Source organism: Mustelus asterias, chromosome 13 (genome assembly GCF_964213995.1).
Source record: "Mustelus asterias chromosome 13, sMusAst1.hap1.1, whole genome shotgun sequence".
NCBI classification, from domain to species: Eukaryota; Metazoa; Chordata; class Chondrichthyes; order Carcharhiniformes; family Triakidae; genus Mustelus; species Mustelus asterias.
The window spans coordinates 82,337,534-82,353,893 of record NC_135813.1 but is presented as its reverse complement, the minus strand read 5'-3'; the positions used below and the strand labels follow the sequence as shown (position 1 = coordinate 82,353,893).

General features: G+C 46.5%; 1 protein-coding gene across 1 annotated transcript in view; it reads right to left on the bottom strand.

Moving 5' to 3' along the window:
* Positions 1 to 16,360, bottom strand: part of adgrd1 (adhesion G protein-coupled receptor D1) — a 273,065-nt gene that overhangs the window by 240,389 nt on the left and 16,316 nt on the right. Inside the window, exons 4-10 of the mRNA XM_078227665.1 lie at positions 13,920 to 14,042; positions 13,248 to 13,424; positions 9,074 to 9,331; positions 8,004 to 8,086; positions 7,732 to 7,884; positions 2,352 to 2,411; positions 614 to 734 (exon numbers count right to left, since the gene is read on the bottom strand). Coding sequence (XP_078083791.1) covers positions 614 to 734; positions 2,352 to 2,411; positions 7,732 to 7,884; positions 8,004 to 8,086; positions 9,074 to 9,331; positions 13,248 to 13,424; positions 13,920 to 14,042 — 975 coding nt within the window. The remainder of the gene's footprint in view (positions 1 to 613; positions 735 to 2,351; positions 2,412 to 7,731; positions 7,885 to 8,003; positions 8,087 to 9,073; positions 9,332 to 13,247; positions 13,425 to 13,919; positions 14,043 to 16,360) is intronic.

Genomic DNA, 16,360 nt, shown 5'->3' with positions numbered 1-16,360 from the left:
ATGTGACTGCATGTGTCTGTGTGTCTGCATGTGACTGCGTGTGACTGCATGTGACTGCATGTGACTGCATGTGTCTGCGTGTGTCTGTGTGTCTGCATGTGACTGCATGTGTCTGCGTGTGTCTGTGTGTCTGCATGTGACTGCGTGTGTCTGCATGTGTCTGCGTGTGTCTGCGTGTGTCTGTGTGTCTGCATGTGACTGCATGTGTCTGCATGTGTCTGCGTGTGTCTGTGTGTCTGCATGTGACTGCGTGTGTCTGCATGTGTCTGCGTGTGTCTGTGTGTCTGCATGTGACTGCATGTGTCTGCGCGTGTCTGCGCGTGTCTGCGTGTGTCTGTGTGTCTGCATGTGACTGCGTGTGTCTGCATGTGTCTGCGTGTGTCTGCGCGTGTCTGCGCGTGTCTGCGTGTGTCTGTGTGTCTGCATGTGACTGCGTGTGTCTGCGCGTGTCTGCGCGTGTCTGCGTGTGTCTGTGTGTCTGCATGTGACTGCGTGTGTCTGCATGTGTCTGCGTGTGTCTGTGTATGTCCGCATGAGTCTCTAGCCCTGCCCATTTGTCAGGAGAAGAGTAGACAAGAGAAACGTGGGCAGAACGAGACGTTGGAACACCCACCGGCCACGGGGGAGCTTCCCTCGATGCTCACGACGGAGCTGGGGTTTCCTTCCAAGTTGCTTCCCACGTGAGTCATGACCTTGTCGACCATTCCAATCAATCCACTCACAACAGTCGCAGACTGTGGGGGGAGGGCGGGGGGAATAAAACAAAGAATTAAAATGCTGCACTTGCCCTGCACTGAGCTTTAAACAACTCTCGCTGCATTGGAATCAAAACTGTAACACTGAGCGAGAAACAGTCAATAATGGAAATAACTACAATTAAATGAAGATAAATATTGGGCTGGAGATCCGGTGAGGTGGTGACTGAGTCGGACTGACACTCGGCTGAAGAGCTCCAGGCGATCCTATCTCGCAGCGCTATGGGCCGAGTGCAGCAAGGTGGGATTAGAAAGGACACCTGGCTGTCCTTGAGCTAGTATGGACAAGATGGGCCAAATGGCCTTCTTCTGTGCTGAAACTTTTCAGTGGTTCACAGTAACTTCTCTTCTCAACCAGAATCAGGGAGATTGTTCCTCAGAACCCGCTATGGGTCCTCGTCTGTACACTCCAGTGAGAATAGATTTTTATATTCCAAACTGCACCCAATCAAACGACCAACTTTCCTTTGAATTCATGGATTTTTAAAAATCCCAACTTCCTTTTTCATAACAATATGTTTTAATGGAGAACAAACCAGGAGTTTAGTTATTTGTTGGTCTCCGGTGGCTTTTGAACAATTGCTGACCTTCTCTGAATCTTCGAGTGGGATTTTCCAGTCACGCTCGCCCCAAGACTGGAAAGCGTCCTTCCTAATCCCACCTTGCTGCACCCGGCCCATAGCCCTGCAGCTTCCAACACTTAAGATGCAAATCCAAATATTTAGAACCATAGAATCATAGAATCCTCACAGTGCAGACAGAGGCCATTCGGCCCTTCGAGCCCATCGTGCACGACAACAATTCCACCTAGGCCCTTTCCCCATAACCCCACATATTTACTCTGCTAAACCCCCAGCACTATAGCTTACATTAACTTTGGCCAATCCACCTAACCAGCACATCTTTCGGACTGTGGGGGAACCTGGAGCACCCGGAGGAAACCCAGGGAGACATGGGGAGAACGTGCAGACTCCACACAGACAGTCACCCAAGATCGGAATTGAACCCGGGTCCCTGGCGCTGTGAGGCAGCAATGCTAATCACTGTGCCACCGTACTTTGTAAAAGAGTTTAGGGTCTCTGCCTCCACCACCAACTCGGGCAGTGAATTCCAGACACCCACCACCCTCTGCGTGTAAAAGTTCCTACTCATGTCCCCTCTACACCTACTGCCGCTTATCTTGAATCTATGTCCTCTGGTTCTAGAATTCTCCACCAAGCAAAACAATGTTATCCTGTCCACTCTATCTCTTCCCCTGCTAATTTCGTACATCTTTATCAAGTCAGCCCTCAGCCTTCTTTGTTCCAAGGAAAATAACCCCAACATCTCCAATCTCTCCTCAGAGCTCATAGATGGTGAAAGACCCTACAGAAATTAAAATTCTGCCTTTGGTGCAGTGTCTCACTCTCCAAAGATTTCAAACACGGACTTTTGTCGGTGGGTCCCAATGCCATTCTATTCTCCAATCTTTGACAAATGTCACAAATCTCCCAAACTGCATCAGTCCAGATGTTAAACCCTGGAGGGAAGTGAAAGAGGCACTGCTCCAAACCCCGGAGTGACCACCCCACCAACACACACCAAAACCATACATACCTCAGCTGGCCCACTCCAACTCGGCAAGGCCAGAACTTCACCAACTGTCTGGAGAAAGTTCTAGAAAAACAACAAAACAATTCAGTTAGATATTACCACCATTGCCAAGGATGTCATGCTCTGTGCCAGACCCTACCCAGCACAACATCTGGAGGTGGTGGCGACAGCAGATTGCCTGTGACACCAGGGGAGACTTTTGAACATTAAAGACTTGACTCCACAAGAGTCAAGTTATTCATTCACGGGGATGTGGGTGTCGCTGGCTGGGTCAGCATTTATTGCCCATCCTTAACTGCCCTCCATTTCAGATACTGCGGATCTGGAGTCACATGTAGGCCAGACCGGGTAAGGATGGCAGATTTCCTTCCCTAAAGGACATTAGTGAAGCAGATGGGTTTTTACAACAATCGACAATGGTTTCATGGTCATCAGTAGGCTTTTCATTCCAGATTTTTATTGAATTCAAATTTCACCATCTGCCGTGGTGAGATTTGAACCCCAGTCCCCAGATCTTGCCTGGGGTCTCTGGATTACTAATCCAGTGACAATAACACTACGTTACCTTAGAATACACCAACACACTGCAGCAACAACAACAACTTGCATTTATATAGTGTCTTTAGCACTGTAAACTATCCCGAGGTGCTTTACTGGATCATTATCAAACAAGACTTGACCCTGAACCACATGAAGAGATTATCGGACAGGTAAAGAGGTGGGTCTTATGGAGTAGCTTTAAGGAGCAAGTACAAGTGAAGAGATGAGGTGGTTAAGGCAGCAGGTTTCAGAGGTTCGAGTCAGGGCAGCTGGAGGCACAGCCGTCAATGACCCAGTGATTACATCCGGAGATGTTCCAAATGGACTGAATTGGAAAGACAGAGAGACCTGGAGGAAATGACAGAAATAGGGAGGGAGAAGCTCATGGAGGGATTTGAAAACAAGATCATACCAGACAGGGTGACAATGGAGGTCGGTGAACATAGAAGGAGCTGGACAATGGAGGATTGCCGTGAGTTTTGAATGAGTTAAGTTTACAGAGGATGCAAGACGGATACAGCAAGGAATAGCTCTGATGAAGGGTTATCCAGACTTGAAACATTGGCTCTATTCTCTCTCCACAGAAGCTGTCAGACCCGCTGAGATTTTCCAGCATTTTCAGTTTTTGTTGGAAGAGTTGTTTAAGAGGAGCTGATAGGGTGGATGCTGCGAGGCTGTGTCCAATCCCTGGGGAGTCTGGAACTAAAGCTCATAGTCTCAGATTCAGAGGTTGGTCATTTAGGACTGAGATGGGGAGAATTTGTGAATCTATGAAATTCTCCATCCCAAAGAGCTGTGGATACTCAAGGATTGACTGGGATCAGTGGCAGCTTGGATACTGAGGGGATTAAGGATATTGAGGGAAGGTGAACTTGATGTAGAACATCAGCCATGATCTTATTGAATGGTGCAGGAGGCTTGAGGGGCTAAGTGGCCAACTCCTGCTCCCATTCCTAATGTTCTGATGGGTTTTATTAACAATCAGCACATTCCATTTGCTTTGATGGTATTTCACAAACTTTGTCAACTTCAATTTCATTCGTTGCACTGATGGAATGTGACCTCTCGCCCTCCAGCACAGAATACCAGAAAATGGCCCAACAAAATCTCCTCTCGCTCCCTCATTCCCATTTCCTAATGAGACATCAACCCCAGCTTCTTGTCAGAAAGTTCTCAGTTAGCCCAAAGCAGCCTCAATCTCTGGCTGCTTCATCCAAATGTTAAAGAAAGAAGCTGACTTTGGATGGTGTGATGACTTCAGCCAGGACAATGAGGTTGGCTTGCTGGAGGATGAACTACCTGATGAGTCCTAACTTATGGTTAAATCAGGGAGCCTCATGCTCCTTATTTAAAGCAGGTGTGTCAGACTCCCAGCCTGCATTCAGCAGGGAGCAACTGGAGAGCTGGCTGTGTACAGATGTATGGTGTAAATAAAGTAACTTGGTGACGGGACTTTAACCTCAGTGGAGTTATTACAGATGGAAAGAATGAATGTTGAATAGAAACCTATAAAATTCTAACAGGGTTAGACAGGGTAGATTCAGAAAGAATGTTCCCAATGGTGGGGGAGTCCAGAACTAGGGGTCATAGTTTGAGGATAAGGGGTAAACCTTTTAGAACTGAGGTGAGGAGAAATTTCTTCACCCAGAGGGTGGTGAATGTGTGGAATTCACTCCCACAGAATGTAGTTGAGGCCAAAACATTGTGTGATTTTAAGAAGAAATTAGATATGCTATAATATCCCAGCCCCATAAACCATTAGATATGGTACATGGGACTGAGATATTATAGCAATTATTGAAACATGGCTAAGGGAGGGACAGGACTGGCAGCTCAATGTTCCAGGGTACAGATACCATAGAAAAGATAGAACAGGTGGTAAGAGAGGAGGGGGAGTTGCACTTTTGATTAGGGAAAACATCTCGGCCGTACTGAGAGGGGATATATCCGAGGGTTCAGCCACTGAGTCTATATGGGTAGAACTGAGAAATAAGAAGGGGGAAATCACTTTGATAGTGTTGTACTATAGGGCCCTAAATAGTCGTAGGGAAATTGAGGAGCAAATATGTAAGGAGATTACAGATAGCTCCAAGAAAAATAGGGTGGTAATAGTCGGAGATTTTAACTTTCCCAACATTGACTGGGACAGCCATAGTACTAGAGGGTTGGATGGAGAGAAATTTGTTGAGTGTATTCAGGAGGAATTTCTCATTCAGTATGTGGATGGCCCGACTAGAGAGGGGGCAAAACTTGACCTCCTCTTGGGAAATAAGGAAGGGCAGGTGACAGAAGTGTTGGTGAGGGATCACTTTGGATCATAATTTTATTAGTTTTAAGATAGCTATGGAGAATGATAGGTCTGGCCCAAAAGTTAAAATTCTAAATTGGGGCAAGGCCAATTTTGATGGCATCAGGCAGGAACTTTCAAAAGTTAATTGGGGGAATCTGTGGGAAGGCAAAGGGACATCTGGTAAGTGGGAGGCTTTCAAAAGTGTGTTAACCAGGGTTCAGGGTAAGCACATTCCTCTTAGAGTGAAGGGCAAGGTTGGCAGAAGTCAAGAACCCTGGATGACTCAGGATACTGAAGCCCTGGTCAAGAAGAAGAAAGAGGTACATGACATGCATAGGCAGCTGGGATCAAGTGAATCCCTTGAAGAGTATTGGGGGTGTAGGAGTAGAGTTAAGAGATAAATCAGGAGGGCAAAAAGGGGACACGAGATTGTTTTGGCAGATAAGCCAAAGGAGAATCCAAAGAGCTTCTACAAATACATAAAGGGCAAAAGAGTAACAAATGAGAGAGTAGGGCCTCTTAAGGATCAACAAGATCATCTATGTGCAGATCCACAAGAAATGGGCGAGATCCTAAATGAATATTTCTCATCAGTATTTACAATTGAGAAAAGCATGGATGTCAGGGAACTTGGGGAAATAAATAGTGATGTCTTGAGGAGTGTACATATTACAGGGAAGGAGGTGCTGGAAGTCTTAAAGTGCATCAAGGTAGATAAATCCCCGGGACCTGATGAAGTGTATCCCAGGACTTTGTGGGAGGCTAGGGAGGAAATTGCGGGTCCCCCAGCAGAGATATTTGAATCATCGATAGTCACGGGTGAGGTGCCTGAAGATTGGAGGGTGGCAAATGTTGTGCCTTTGTTTAAAAAGGGCTGCAGGGAAAAGCCTGGGAACTACAGGCCAGTGAGCCTCACATCTGTGGTGGGTAAGTTGTTGGAAGGTATTTTGAGAGACAGGATCAACAGGCATTTAGAGATGCAAGGACTGATTAGGGACAGTCAGCATGGCTTTGTGAGTAGAAAATCATGTCTCACAAATTTGATTGAGTTTTTTGAAGGGGTAACCAAGAAGGTAGATGAGGGCAGTGCAGTTGATGTTGTCTACATGGACGTTAGCAAGGCCTTTGACAAGTACCACATGGTAGGTTGTTCCATAAGGTTAAATCTCACGAGATCCAGGGTGAGATAGCTAAATGGATACAAAATTGGCTTGATGACAGAAGCCAAAGGGTGGTTGTAGAGGGTTGTTTTTCAAACTGGAGGCCTGTGACCAGCAGTGTGCCTCAGGGATCAGTGCTGGATCCACTGTTATTTGTCATTTATATTAATGATTTGGATGAGAATATAGGAGGCATGGTTAGTAAGTTTGCAGATGACCCAAGATTGATGGCATAGTGGACAGTGAAGAAGGTTATCTCCAATTGCAATGGGATCTTGATCAATTGGGCCAGTGGGCTGATGAATGGGATGAAGTTTAATTTAGATAAATGCGAGGTGATGCATTTTGGTAGATTGAACCAGGGCAGGACTTACTCAGTTAGTGGTAGGGCATTGGGGAAAGTTACAGAACAAAACGATCTAGGGGTACATGATCATAGCTCCTTGAAAGTGGAGTCACAAGTGGACAGAGTGGTGAAGAAGGCATTCAGCATGCTTGGTTTCATTGGTCAGAACTTTGAATACAGGAGTTGGGATGTCTTGTTGAAGTTGTTCAAGATATTGGGAAGGCCACACTTGGAATACTGTGTACAGTTCTGGTCACCCTATTATAGAAAGGATATGATTAAACGAGAAAGAGTGCGGAAAAGATTTACTAGGATGCTACTGGGACTTGATGGTTTGAGTTATAAGGAGAGGCTGGATAAACTGGGACTTTTTTTCCTGGAGCATAGGAGGTTTAGGGGTGATCTCATAGAGGTCTATAAAATAATGAGGGGCATAGATCAGCTAGATAGTCAATATCTTCTCCCAAAGGTAGGGGAGTCTAAAACTAGGGGGCATAGGTTTAAGGTGAGAGGGGAGAGATACAAAAGGGTCCAGAGGAGCAATTTTTTCACACAGAGGGTGGTGAGTTTCTGGAACAAGCTGCCAGAGGTAGTAGTGGAGGTGGATACAATTTTGTCTTTTAGAAAGCATTTAGACAGTTACATGGGTAAGATGGGTATCGAGGGATCTGGGCCAAATGCGGGCAATTGGGACTCGCTTAGGGGTTTAAATAAAAGGGCGGCATGGACAAGTTGGACTGAAGAGCCTGTTTCCATGCTGTAAACCTCTATGACCTATGACTCTATGTAGCTCTTGGGGCTAAAGGGATCAAGGGATATGGGGAGAAGAGAGGAATCAGGATATTGAATTTGATGATCAGCCGTGATCAAAATGAATGGCGGAGCAGGCTCGAAGGGCCAAATGGCCGACTCCTGCTTCTAGTTTCTATGTATCTTTCATTGCAACAGTGACTACATTATGTTTCTATGAATCTTTTCTTTCATCAAGAAGAGGGGTACAGATGTCGCCACTAACCGTGTGATTATTAATTAGCAAAGGAGCCTTACCTTAGTCAGGTTGGATGCAGTTTGATGTTGCAGAGTTTCATTGGGAAGATCTAAAGACGATTCGAGGAAATCATCCGTCGTGACGGGATACTGAAATGTCTCTGTTCCCTCTTTGGGACTGACTGTGTCGGGGGAATAACTCTTTGTAGACAGCTGGAAAGAACGGAGAACATTTTGATGTGATTGTACCACCAACACTTCACTCAAATGCCCCCGATCTGATCTCGGAAACGGTTCAGGGAAGAACTGAAATTCTGGTGTTGGACACTTACAGACGGGTCTGTCGTTGCGAAGCTCGAATCCAACTCCCTCGGGGGTGGCATGGATGCTCTCTGAGTTGGACAAAGAGGGAGACCTGGGGAGAGAGCACAGACACATTCGTCCATGGTTTGCCATTATTTCTTTGAATGTTTTATTACTCATCATTTTCTGGTCATTTCCGGCAGCTAAAATGGTGAATAAAAAGCCACAATCCGCCTCAGAGAAGAACACTTTCCATCAGAAAACATTTTCATTGAGATACCACCTCATACGACCACCTGATGTCACAGAGCATTCTACAGCAAATGATGCTTTTCCCAATTTGTAATCAGTGTTGTAATCATAGAATCATAGAATCCCTGCAGTTCAGGAGGAGGCCATTCGGCCCATCAAGTCTGCACCGACTCTCTGACAGAGCATCTTACCCAGGCCCTATCCCTGTAACCTCACATCTTTACCCCGCTCATCCCCCTGGCATACAAACATAGAAACATAGAAACTAGAAGCAGGAGTCGGCCATTCGGCCCTTCGAGCCTGCTCCGCCATTCATTTCGATCATGGCTGATCATCGAATTCGATATCCTGATCTCCCCCTTCCCCCCATATCCCTTGATCCCTTTAGTCCCAAGAGCTAAATCTAATTTCTTCTTGAAATCACACAGCGTTTTGACCTCAATTACTTTCTGTGGTAGTGAATTCCACACATTCACCAGAAAGTGAAAAAATGTCTCCTCACCTCAGTTTTGAAAGGTTTGTCTCTTATTCTCAAACTATGACCCCTAGTTTTGCATTCCCCCACAACCTACACATCTGGGAACACTAAGCGGCAATTTAGCAAGGCCAATCCACCTAACCCCGCACAGCTTTGGACTGTGGGAGGAAGCCGGAGCACCCGGAGGAAACCCACGCAGACACGGGGAGAACATGCAAACTCCACACAGTGACCTGAGGCCAGAATTGAACCCAGGTAGACTGGCGCCATGAGGCAGCAGTGCTAATCACTGTGCCACCGTGCTGTAGTGGGCGCAGGTCTTTGAGAAATCCTGAGGCGGTGACAGGCGCTATATAAATGTAGGCTTACCTGTGGTGGCATTGTAGTACAGCTGAACCTCGTGTGGCGTGAGCTCACGCTCCCAGATCACAAACTCGTCGAAGGATCCTGTCACGTACTGACCGTAGGACTGCTCGTCCTTGGTGAAATGCACCTGGTTCGTGGACTGACTTTCATAATCCAGGGCCTGCTTCCCATAAGTGTCGTTGATGCTGAACGTCCCATTGACATAAATCTTCAGACCACCTCCAGGCGACCAGGTGAACAGGATGTGAGTCCATTCAGGCCCTGCGAAGCAGCGAGCTGACATGAATCCCGTCACAAAGTTCCGCAGCTCCATACCCAAGCCTTTATTATTCTGTGGCTTTTCAAAACTTTACTCTGGCTTTACTTTCAGCTTTACAGCCGAGTTTACTGCTCTGAGACAGACATTGCCCAGGAGTTAATACTTTGCAAACCAGGGAGTCTGGAGGTTCAGAGTTTTTAACTTATTTATGATCACACAAGGTCAATGTACACGTTGGTGAGGGATTGTGCATGGAAACACACAACTACATTGCATGCATTGTCAGAAACACTCCTCCCCAGAGAGTCATAGAGGTTTACAGCATGGAAACAGGCCCTCTTGCCCTATAATAGGGTGACCCAGAACTGTACACACTTCTGGTCACCCGATTATAGAAAGGATATAATTAAACTCGAAAGAGTGCAGAAAAGACTTACTAGGATGCTGCCGAGACTTGATGGTTTGAGTTATAAGAAGAGGCTGGATAGATTGGGACTCTTTTCCCTGGAGCGTAGGAGGCTGAGGGGTGACCTTATAGAGGTCTATAAAATAATGAGGGGCATAGACAAGGTAGATAGTCAATATCTTTTCCCAAAGGTAGGGGAGTCTAAAACTAGAGGGCACAGGTTTAAGGTGAGAGGGGAGAGATACAAAAGTGTCCAGAGGGGCAATGTTTTCACACAGAGGGTGGTTGGTGAATGTCTGGAACAAGCTGCCAGAGGTAGTAGTAGAGGCGGGTACAGTTTTGTCTTTTAAAAAGCGTTTAGATAGTTACATGGGTAAGATTGGTATAGAGGGATATGGGCCAAATGCGGGCAATTGGGATTAGCTTAGGGGTTCAAAAAAAAAGGGCGGCATGGACAAGTTGGGCCGAAGGGCCTGTTTCCATGCTGTAAACCTCTATGGCACAACTTGTCCATGGCACCCTCTTTTCACCATTAAACTAGTCCCGATTGCCGGCTTTTCTATATACAACATTCTATAACAACGTTCAAGAGGCATCTGGATAGGTACATGAATAGGCAGGGAATGGAGGTATATGGACCACTTAGAGGCAAGAAAATATTAGATTAGAGAGGCATCTGTGTCAGCACAGACTTGATGGGCTGAAGGGCCTGTTCCTGTGCTGTACTGTTCTTTGTTGTTTGTACACCTGCACGAGAAAACAGATTTGCGATAGAGGGGGTTGCGAACAACGAGAGTTGGCTGCAAGCACATTTCCGAAGGTGGAAAATAAACTGATTACAAGGATATGCACAGTAACAGCTGGGCGCTCACTAATGTAGAGACAATCCCTCTGTCATTCCAACAATACTCAATCCAGGGCAGTGGAAAAGAAATCCCAAATGCAACATTGCTTAAAAACCAACTCTGAAGTCGCATTAACACAATTTCTCATCCCTCGCTTCTCAAATAGCCGCGCTTCATGTGATTTACCTTCGCACAGTTTAAATAAATCCTTCTTTCCCCTGCTGGACTCTATAAAAACATTAACATTAATTAAAGCGCAGAAACACTGCCAACATTCCTCAGTGGAAAACTGAGATGCTGAATGGCAGGGAAAAGTCAAATGTACGTTGTGTATACAGAAAACCGATGTGGAGGCATTAATCTTGCTGCGTTCCAGCTAAACCCCTGACTGAATTGACTGCCTTGGAATCCATTTCAGACATTTGTTCTCCTGTGTGTTTCACTGTCAATTAGCACCAGTTGCTGCTCTGTTCTCTTCCTGAGTCATTTGTCATCATTCTCCCAGGTCCTTCAGGAAGCCAATCACACGGCTGATTTGTAAATGTGACTGTGTGGCATGAGCCAGGTGTGGCAGTGATTAATAGCTCAACGGGAAAGATTACACTCACACAGCAATAATTAAAATAATTAGAATAAAATGTGGGACTAACTTTGGCCATTGTCACTCCCCGACTAATGTTCCCCGGAACACAAGGATTTCAGTGAACAGATTCAGCCCCTTGAGTCTATTCACGGAGATCATAGCTGACCTCATAGAATCATAGAATCCCTACAGTGCAGAAGGAGGCCATTCGGCCCATCAAGCCTGCACCGACAACTTTCTCATCCAGGACCTATCCCTGTAACCCCACATATTTACCCTATTAATTCCCCCTGACACTAAGGGGCAATTTAGCATGGACAATCCACCTATCCTGCACATCTTTGGAATGTGGGAGGAAACCGGAGCACCCGGAGGAAACCCACACAGACACGGGGAGAACGTGCAAACTCCATCCAGATAGTGACCCAATGTTGGAATCCAACCCGTGCCCCCCGTGATCTGCATCTGAACCAAATACCTTATTTCAATATCCTGCAAGACCCTAACTCAACAAGGATCTACTGATGACTGTCCTTAACATTTTCAATTGCTGCCAATAAAGCAATGTTTTCCCTGAGGCTCAGGTGTTTCAACACTCTAATGGATTTCTGGGTCTTGGACAAGTCCAAACATCCTTTAGCCTGTTGAAAGACCTGAGCCCCATGGAAATAAATGTTTGAGTGACAGCTCTGCCTCTCTGATCTATGCTGTCCATTTCACAATGATTATTTACACAAGGTGAAGAGGTTTCAAATGCTTGCTGTTTCAGTGATCCATACTTTAAAAGATGTGGATGATTTTTATTGATCGGGAGTAAAATGGAGTTTCTTTTAAAGAAAGTGGAAATTTATCAACAAACAACTTTGTAAAAAATATTTTTACACATCCTACTGTCACTACAGCATCCATTGTTCCTATTCAGTGTATAATAGGTGAACAGGCATGGTGGTACCATAGCTTAGCATGGGGGGTAGAGAAGGTTATAATTTGGCATGAGAGGCCATGGGGTTCTCGGGGGCACAGCTTAGCATGAGGGATATGAGGAGGACAAGGGGGTGGGTAGGGCATGGATAGGGCAGGGGGAGAATGTGGATGGGTTTGGGCGTGTGAGCAGTGAGGGCTATTATAACACAGCACTGAGGGGGTGGGGGCACAACTTTTGGCAGCCCTTGTGGATGGCTCTGGAGTTTTTCCCATGGCAGCTGACCCAACTGCAATCTGCTCCCATATCCGCCCCACCCACTCTCCCCCTCCCCTCATCCCATCCCAACCCCAGATTGTGATTGGAACATTCCCAACTCCTACTACCCACCTCAAGGACACAAATCCAGCCCCTTATGTCTGTTTTAGACCCATTGATAGAGATTGATCACTGTGATTGGTCAATTACTCCGCTATCACTGGATCATGTGACTACCTGATTGGGAGAAGGTGAGCCAGGGGGATTGGGGTCTCACATCCCAGTGTTTCCCTGTTCCCAGGGAATCCACAGCAAATACTGACAAGCTTCTGGGAAAGCCTTGTCCTAACTTGGAAGAGATAGTCTAAGCAACCCAAAGAAAAAGAACAAAGAACAAAGAAAATGAGAGCACAGGAACAGGCCCTTCAGCCCTCCAAGCCTGCACTGACCATGCTGCCCATGTGACCTCAAACCCCCTACCCTTCCGGGGACCATATCCTTCTATTCCCATCCTATTCATGTCATTTTTCAAGACGCCTCTTAAAACTCACTGTCGTATCCGCTTCCACTCTCTCCCCCGTCAGCGAGTTCCAGACACCCACCACCCTCTGTGTAAAAAAACTTGCTTCGTACATCTCCTTTAAACATTGTCTTCATTAGGAAATATTGGGGAATGTCAGCAAACTGCAGCAGGAACACGAATAAATCAATAAGTGGGGACCACGGATCAATCCAAAAGAGGCCAGTCAATAACTCCGAGAGATCCCAGTGGCTGCAGAAGTTATTGGAAAACCTGTATCATTGGGGAAAATGCCAACAGCCCGTAACTCAAAGGACACTTAAAGCGAGGGGCCACAAACGTACAGAATCAGAGGGGGGAAACATTTCTTAAGCCATGACCTACCTGGGGGACTTATCATCGCTTTCCATTTCCATGAAGTCTTTCTGGTGTAAAACTCAATGTAGCCTCCGTCAACATTCGCGTAGATAGAGAATCCGTTCGACAGCACCTTCCCACCAGAGGCAGTGGCGGAACGCGAATGTCTCTCTAGGTTCTTCCAGAAGAAGGAGAAGGTGACACCTGAGGGGAGGTTGGACAATGTTTAAAGCTGCAGTAATAATAAGCAGGAGGTGGAAACTGCAATCGCTCTGTGCTTGAGACGGAGGCTGGGGAGGTGGTGGGGGGTTGAGGAATTGGAAGGTGCAGGGAGGGGAAAGGAATGGGGCTGATCTCAAGCGGCACTGAGGACATTCATTCCAGCCATTGGATGTTTCCAAATGTTGTCGGTTCAAATCCCACTCTAAAACATCCTGAACCTAATCTGGTTACTTATGAAGCAAAAACGGTCATTAAAAAAACCCAACCAATGGCTCCTGCCTCCCTAACCCTGGACAATATTTATCACTCAACAAACCTCAGTGAAAAAAAAATTGCCCAGCATTACCCCTGTGGGATCTTGCTGTGCGCACGTTGGTTGCTGCCTACTCTACTTTGCAGCGGTGCCTTGTTTCAAAAAAGTGTTTGGGGCCATTCTGAGGTTTTGGGAGTTGCTGTAGGAATGCAATTGAGACCAACCTGCCTCACTGCATTGTGTTGGATCACTGATGCAGGAGTTTTTGTAACTTCCAAAGTGTAGGTAAGTTCCACCAGAATCCCCGTTAACATAGATTCCCTTGTTGACAACTCCCTCGACAATATCTGAAAAAGAGAAACAGTTTACAAATTGATTATTGGTGACTGAATCAATGATAAAGAATTGCCAACCTCCCTGGATGTCCCAGGAATTAAAGATTAATCTCTCGGACACTCCCAAGTAATCGAGAAAAAACCACCTTTACTAGTTAAAGAAAGAGTTTGAGATGGACAAAGGCGCTATTCGACATTCACAATTCATCCAATCGGATAACTAGAAGTCTATTTGCTTTCTGATTGGCTGAGGAAGTGGACACTGCAAGGATGGACCAATAGTGGGAGTCTGGCGGTGGGGCAGTTGGCTTTCATGGGATGATCCCTTCGGGAATATGTCAATGCTTGGCAACGCTAACTCTTAGGGTGGAATCCTATGGCCGTCCATGCCGGCGGGATTTTCCAGTCCCGCTGCAGTGAATGGAGGATTGGCTGAGTGCCAAATTTTCCATCCTCGCTGGCAGTGGCAGCAGAGTGTGAATGGGTGGCAAGATCACGCCCATAGAGTCAAACTGTTGAAGAGGGAATTGCATCTTTTGCAGCAATATTGTGCAGCTCTGCAGTTAAACCATGCAGACGGTGCAACAGAATTTGCAGCTGGGATATAGTTATACAACTGACCCTGATATTCCATTCCAATCTCTCCGCGTACCTAGCAGTGCGTTATCATAGAAATCATAGAAACCCTACAGTGCAGAAGGAGGCCATTCGGCCCATCGAGTCTGCACCGACCACAATCCCACCCAGGCCCTACCCCCACATATTTACCCGCTAATCCCTCTAACCTACGCATCTCAGGACTTTAAGGGGCAATTTTTAACCTGGCCAATCAACCTAACCCGCACATCTTTGGACTGTGGGAGGAAACCGGAGCACCCGGAGGAAACCCACGCAGACACGAGGAGAATGTGCAAACTCCACACAGACAGTGACCCGAGCCGGGAATCGAACCCAGGACCCTGGAGCTGTGAAGCAGTAGTGCTAACCACTGTGCTACCGTGCCGCCCCATTATGGCAGACCGTTATGGTAGACTGCTGTCTGCTTCCAAAGCCAGTAATTCCTGGAAAAGGCCATTCACTAGTCAGGGGCTTACAACTTGAGGGAGGCCACTCCACATCAAGCGTGGCTGACCAGGAGTCTCTTGCTCTTACCGCCAGCCATTGGTTTGTTTATTTATTTGTTATTGTTACAAGTAGGCTTACATTAACACTGCAATGAAGTTATTGTGAAAATCCCCTAGTTGTCACACTCCGGCGCCTGTTCGGGTACACTGAGGGAGAATTTAGCACGGACAATGCACCTAACCGGCATGTCTATCAGACTGTCAGAAGAAACGGGAGCACCCAGAGGAAACCCACGCAGACACGGGGAGAATGTGCAAACTCCACACAGACGGTGACCCAAGCCGGGAATCGAACCCGGTTCTCTGGCGCTGTGAGGCAGCGGTGTTAACCACTGTGCTGCCCCATTGGATGTTTGGAAGGATTCTTCAGCTTGATACCCAACCTGTTATGGACGCACCTTCCTTGGCCGTCAAGTCCTGGGGTGGGACTCGAACCCGGAGCTCCTGGCTCAGAGGCGACCCACTGCGCCACAGGACCTCCTGACGCCTATCTCTGAGTGAGGGTTCCAACAAAAGTCAGCAGAAAATCAAAAGACAGAAAAATACAATGTTCAAATGGAAATGAGATCTTTCACTCCTGGATAGCTTCTTCCGAATGAGTTAATAGCCTCTCAGAATTACTTAGCAGCTTCAAGTCACAAAACTAAAGATTAACTTTGCCTTGGCAACACATCACCCAAAGCAAAGCCTTATGTTCTCACCTACAATTGTCGAGAGGTTAGGGAAGGCAGAGTCAGTGGTGTAGACAGAGGTAGAGTTATAGGAGGGAAACACAGTGAAATTGTGGATTCTGAGCACTGAAGAGACAAAAGCAAAGACTCTGTGAGGTGGCGAACATTGAGACAGTACATCAAATCACACTGCTCGCAACATCCACAACTGCAAGAGAAATGAAAGGACAAATACATTAAAACATGGAAAGCATCATGACATTTGGTCGCTGGGTGACAATGTTTGGAAAATGTGGTAATATCCATTGAGAAGGAACAAGAACATCGGGAGCAAGAAAGTGGAAAACATTACATAGAATGTCTAACGGTGTAACAGACCATTCAGCCCAAATGCTCCATGCTGGTATTTATACAAGCCTTCTCCCACCCCCTCTTTATTGCACCCTCTCACCATATCATTCTATCCCTTTCTTCCTCATGTGTTTATCCAGCTTCCCCTTGAATGTCCAAAGCTGTGTAGGTTAGGTGGATTGGC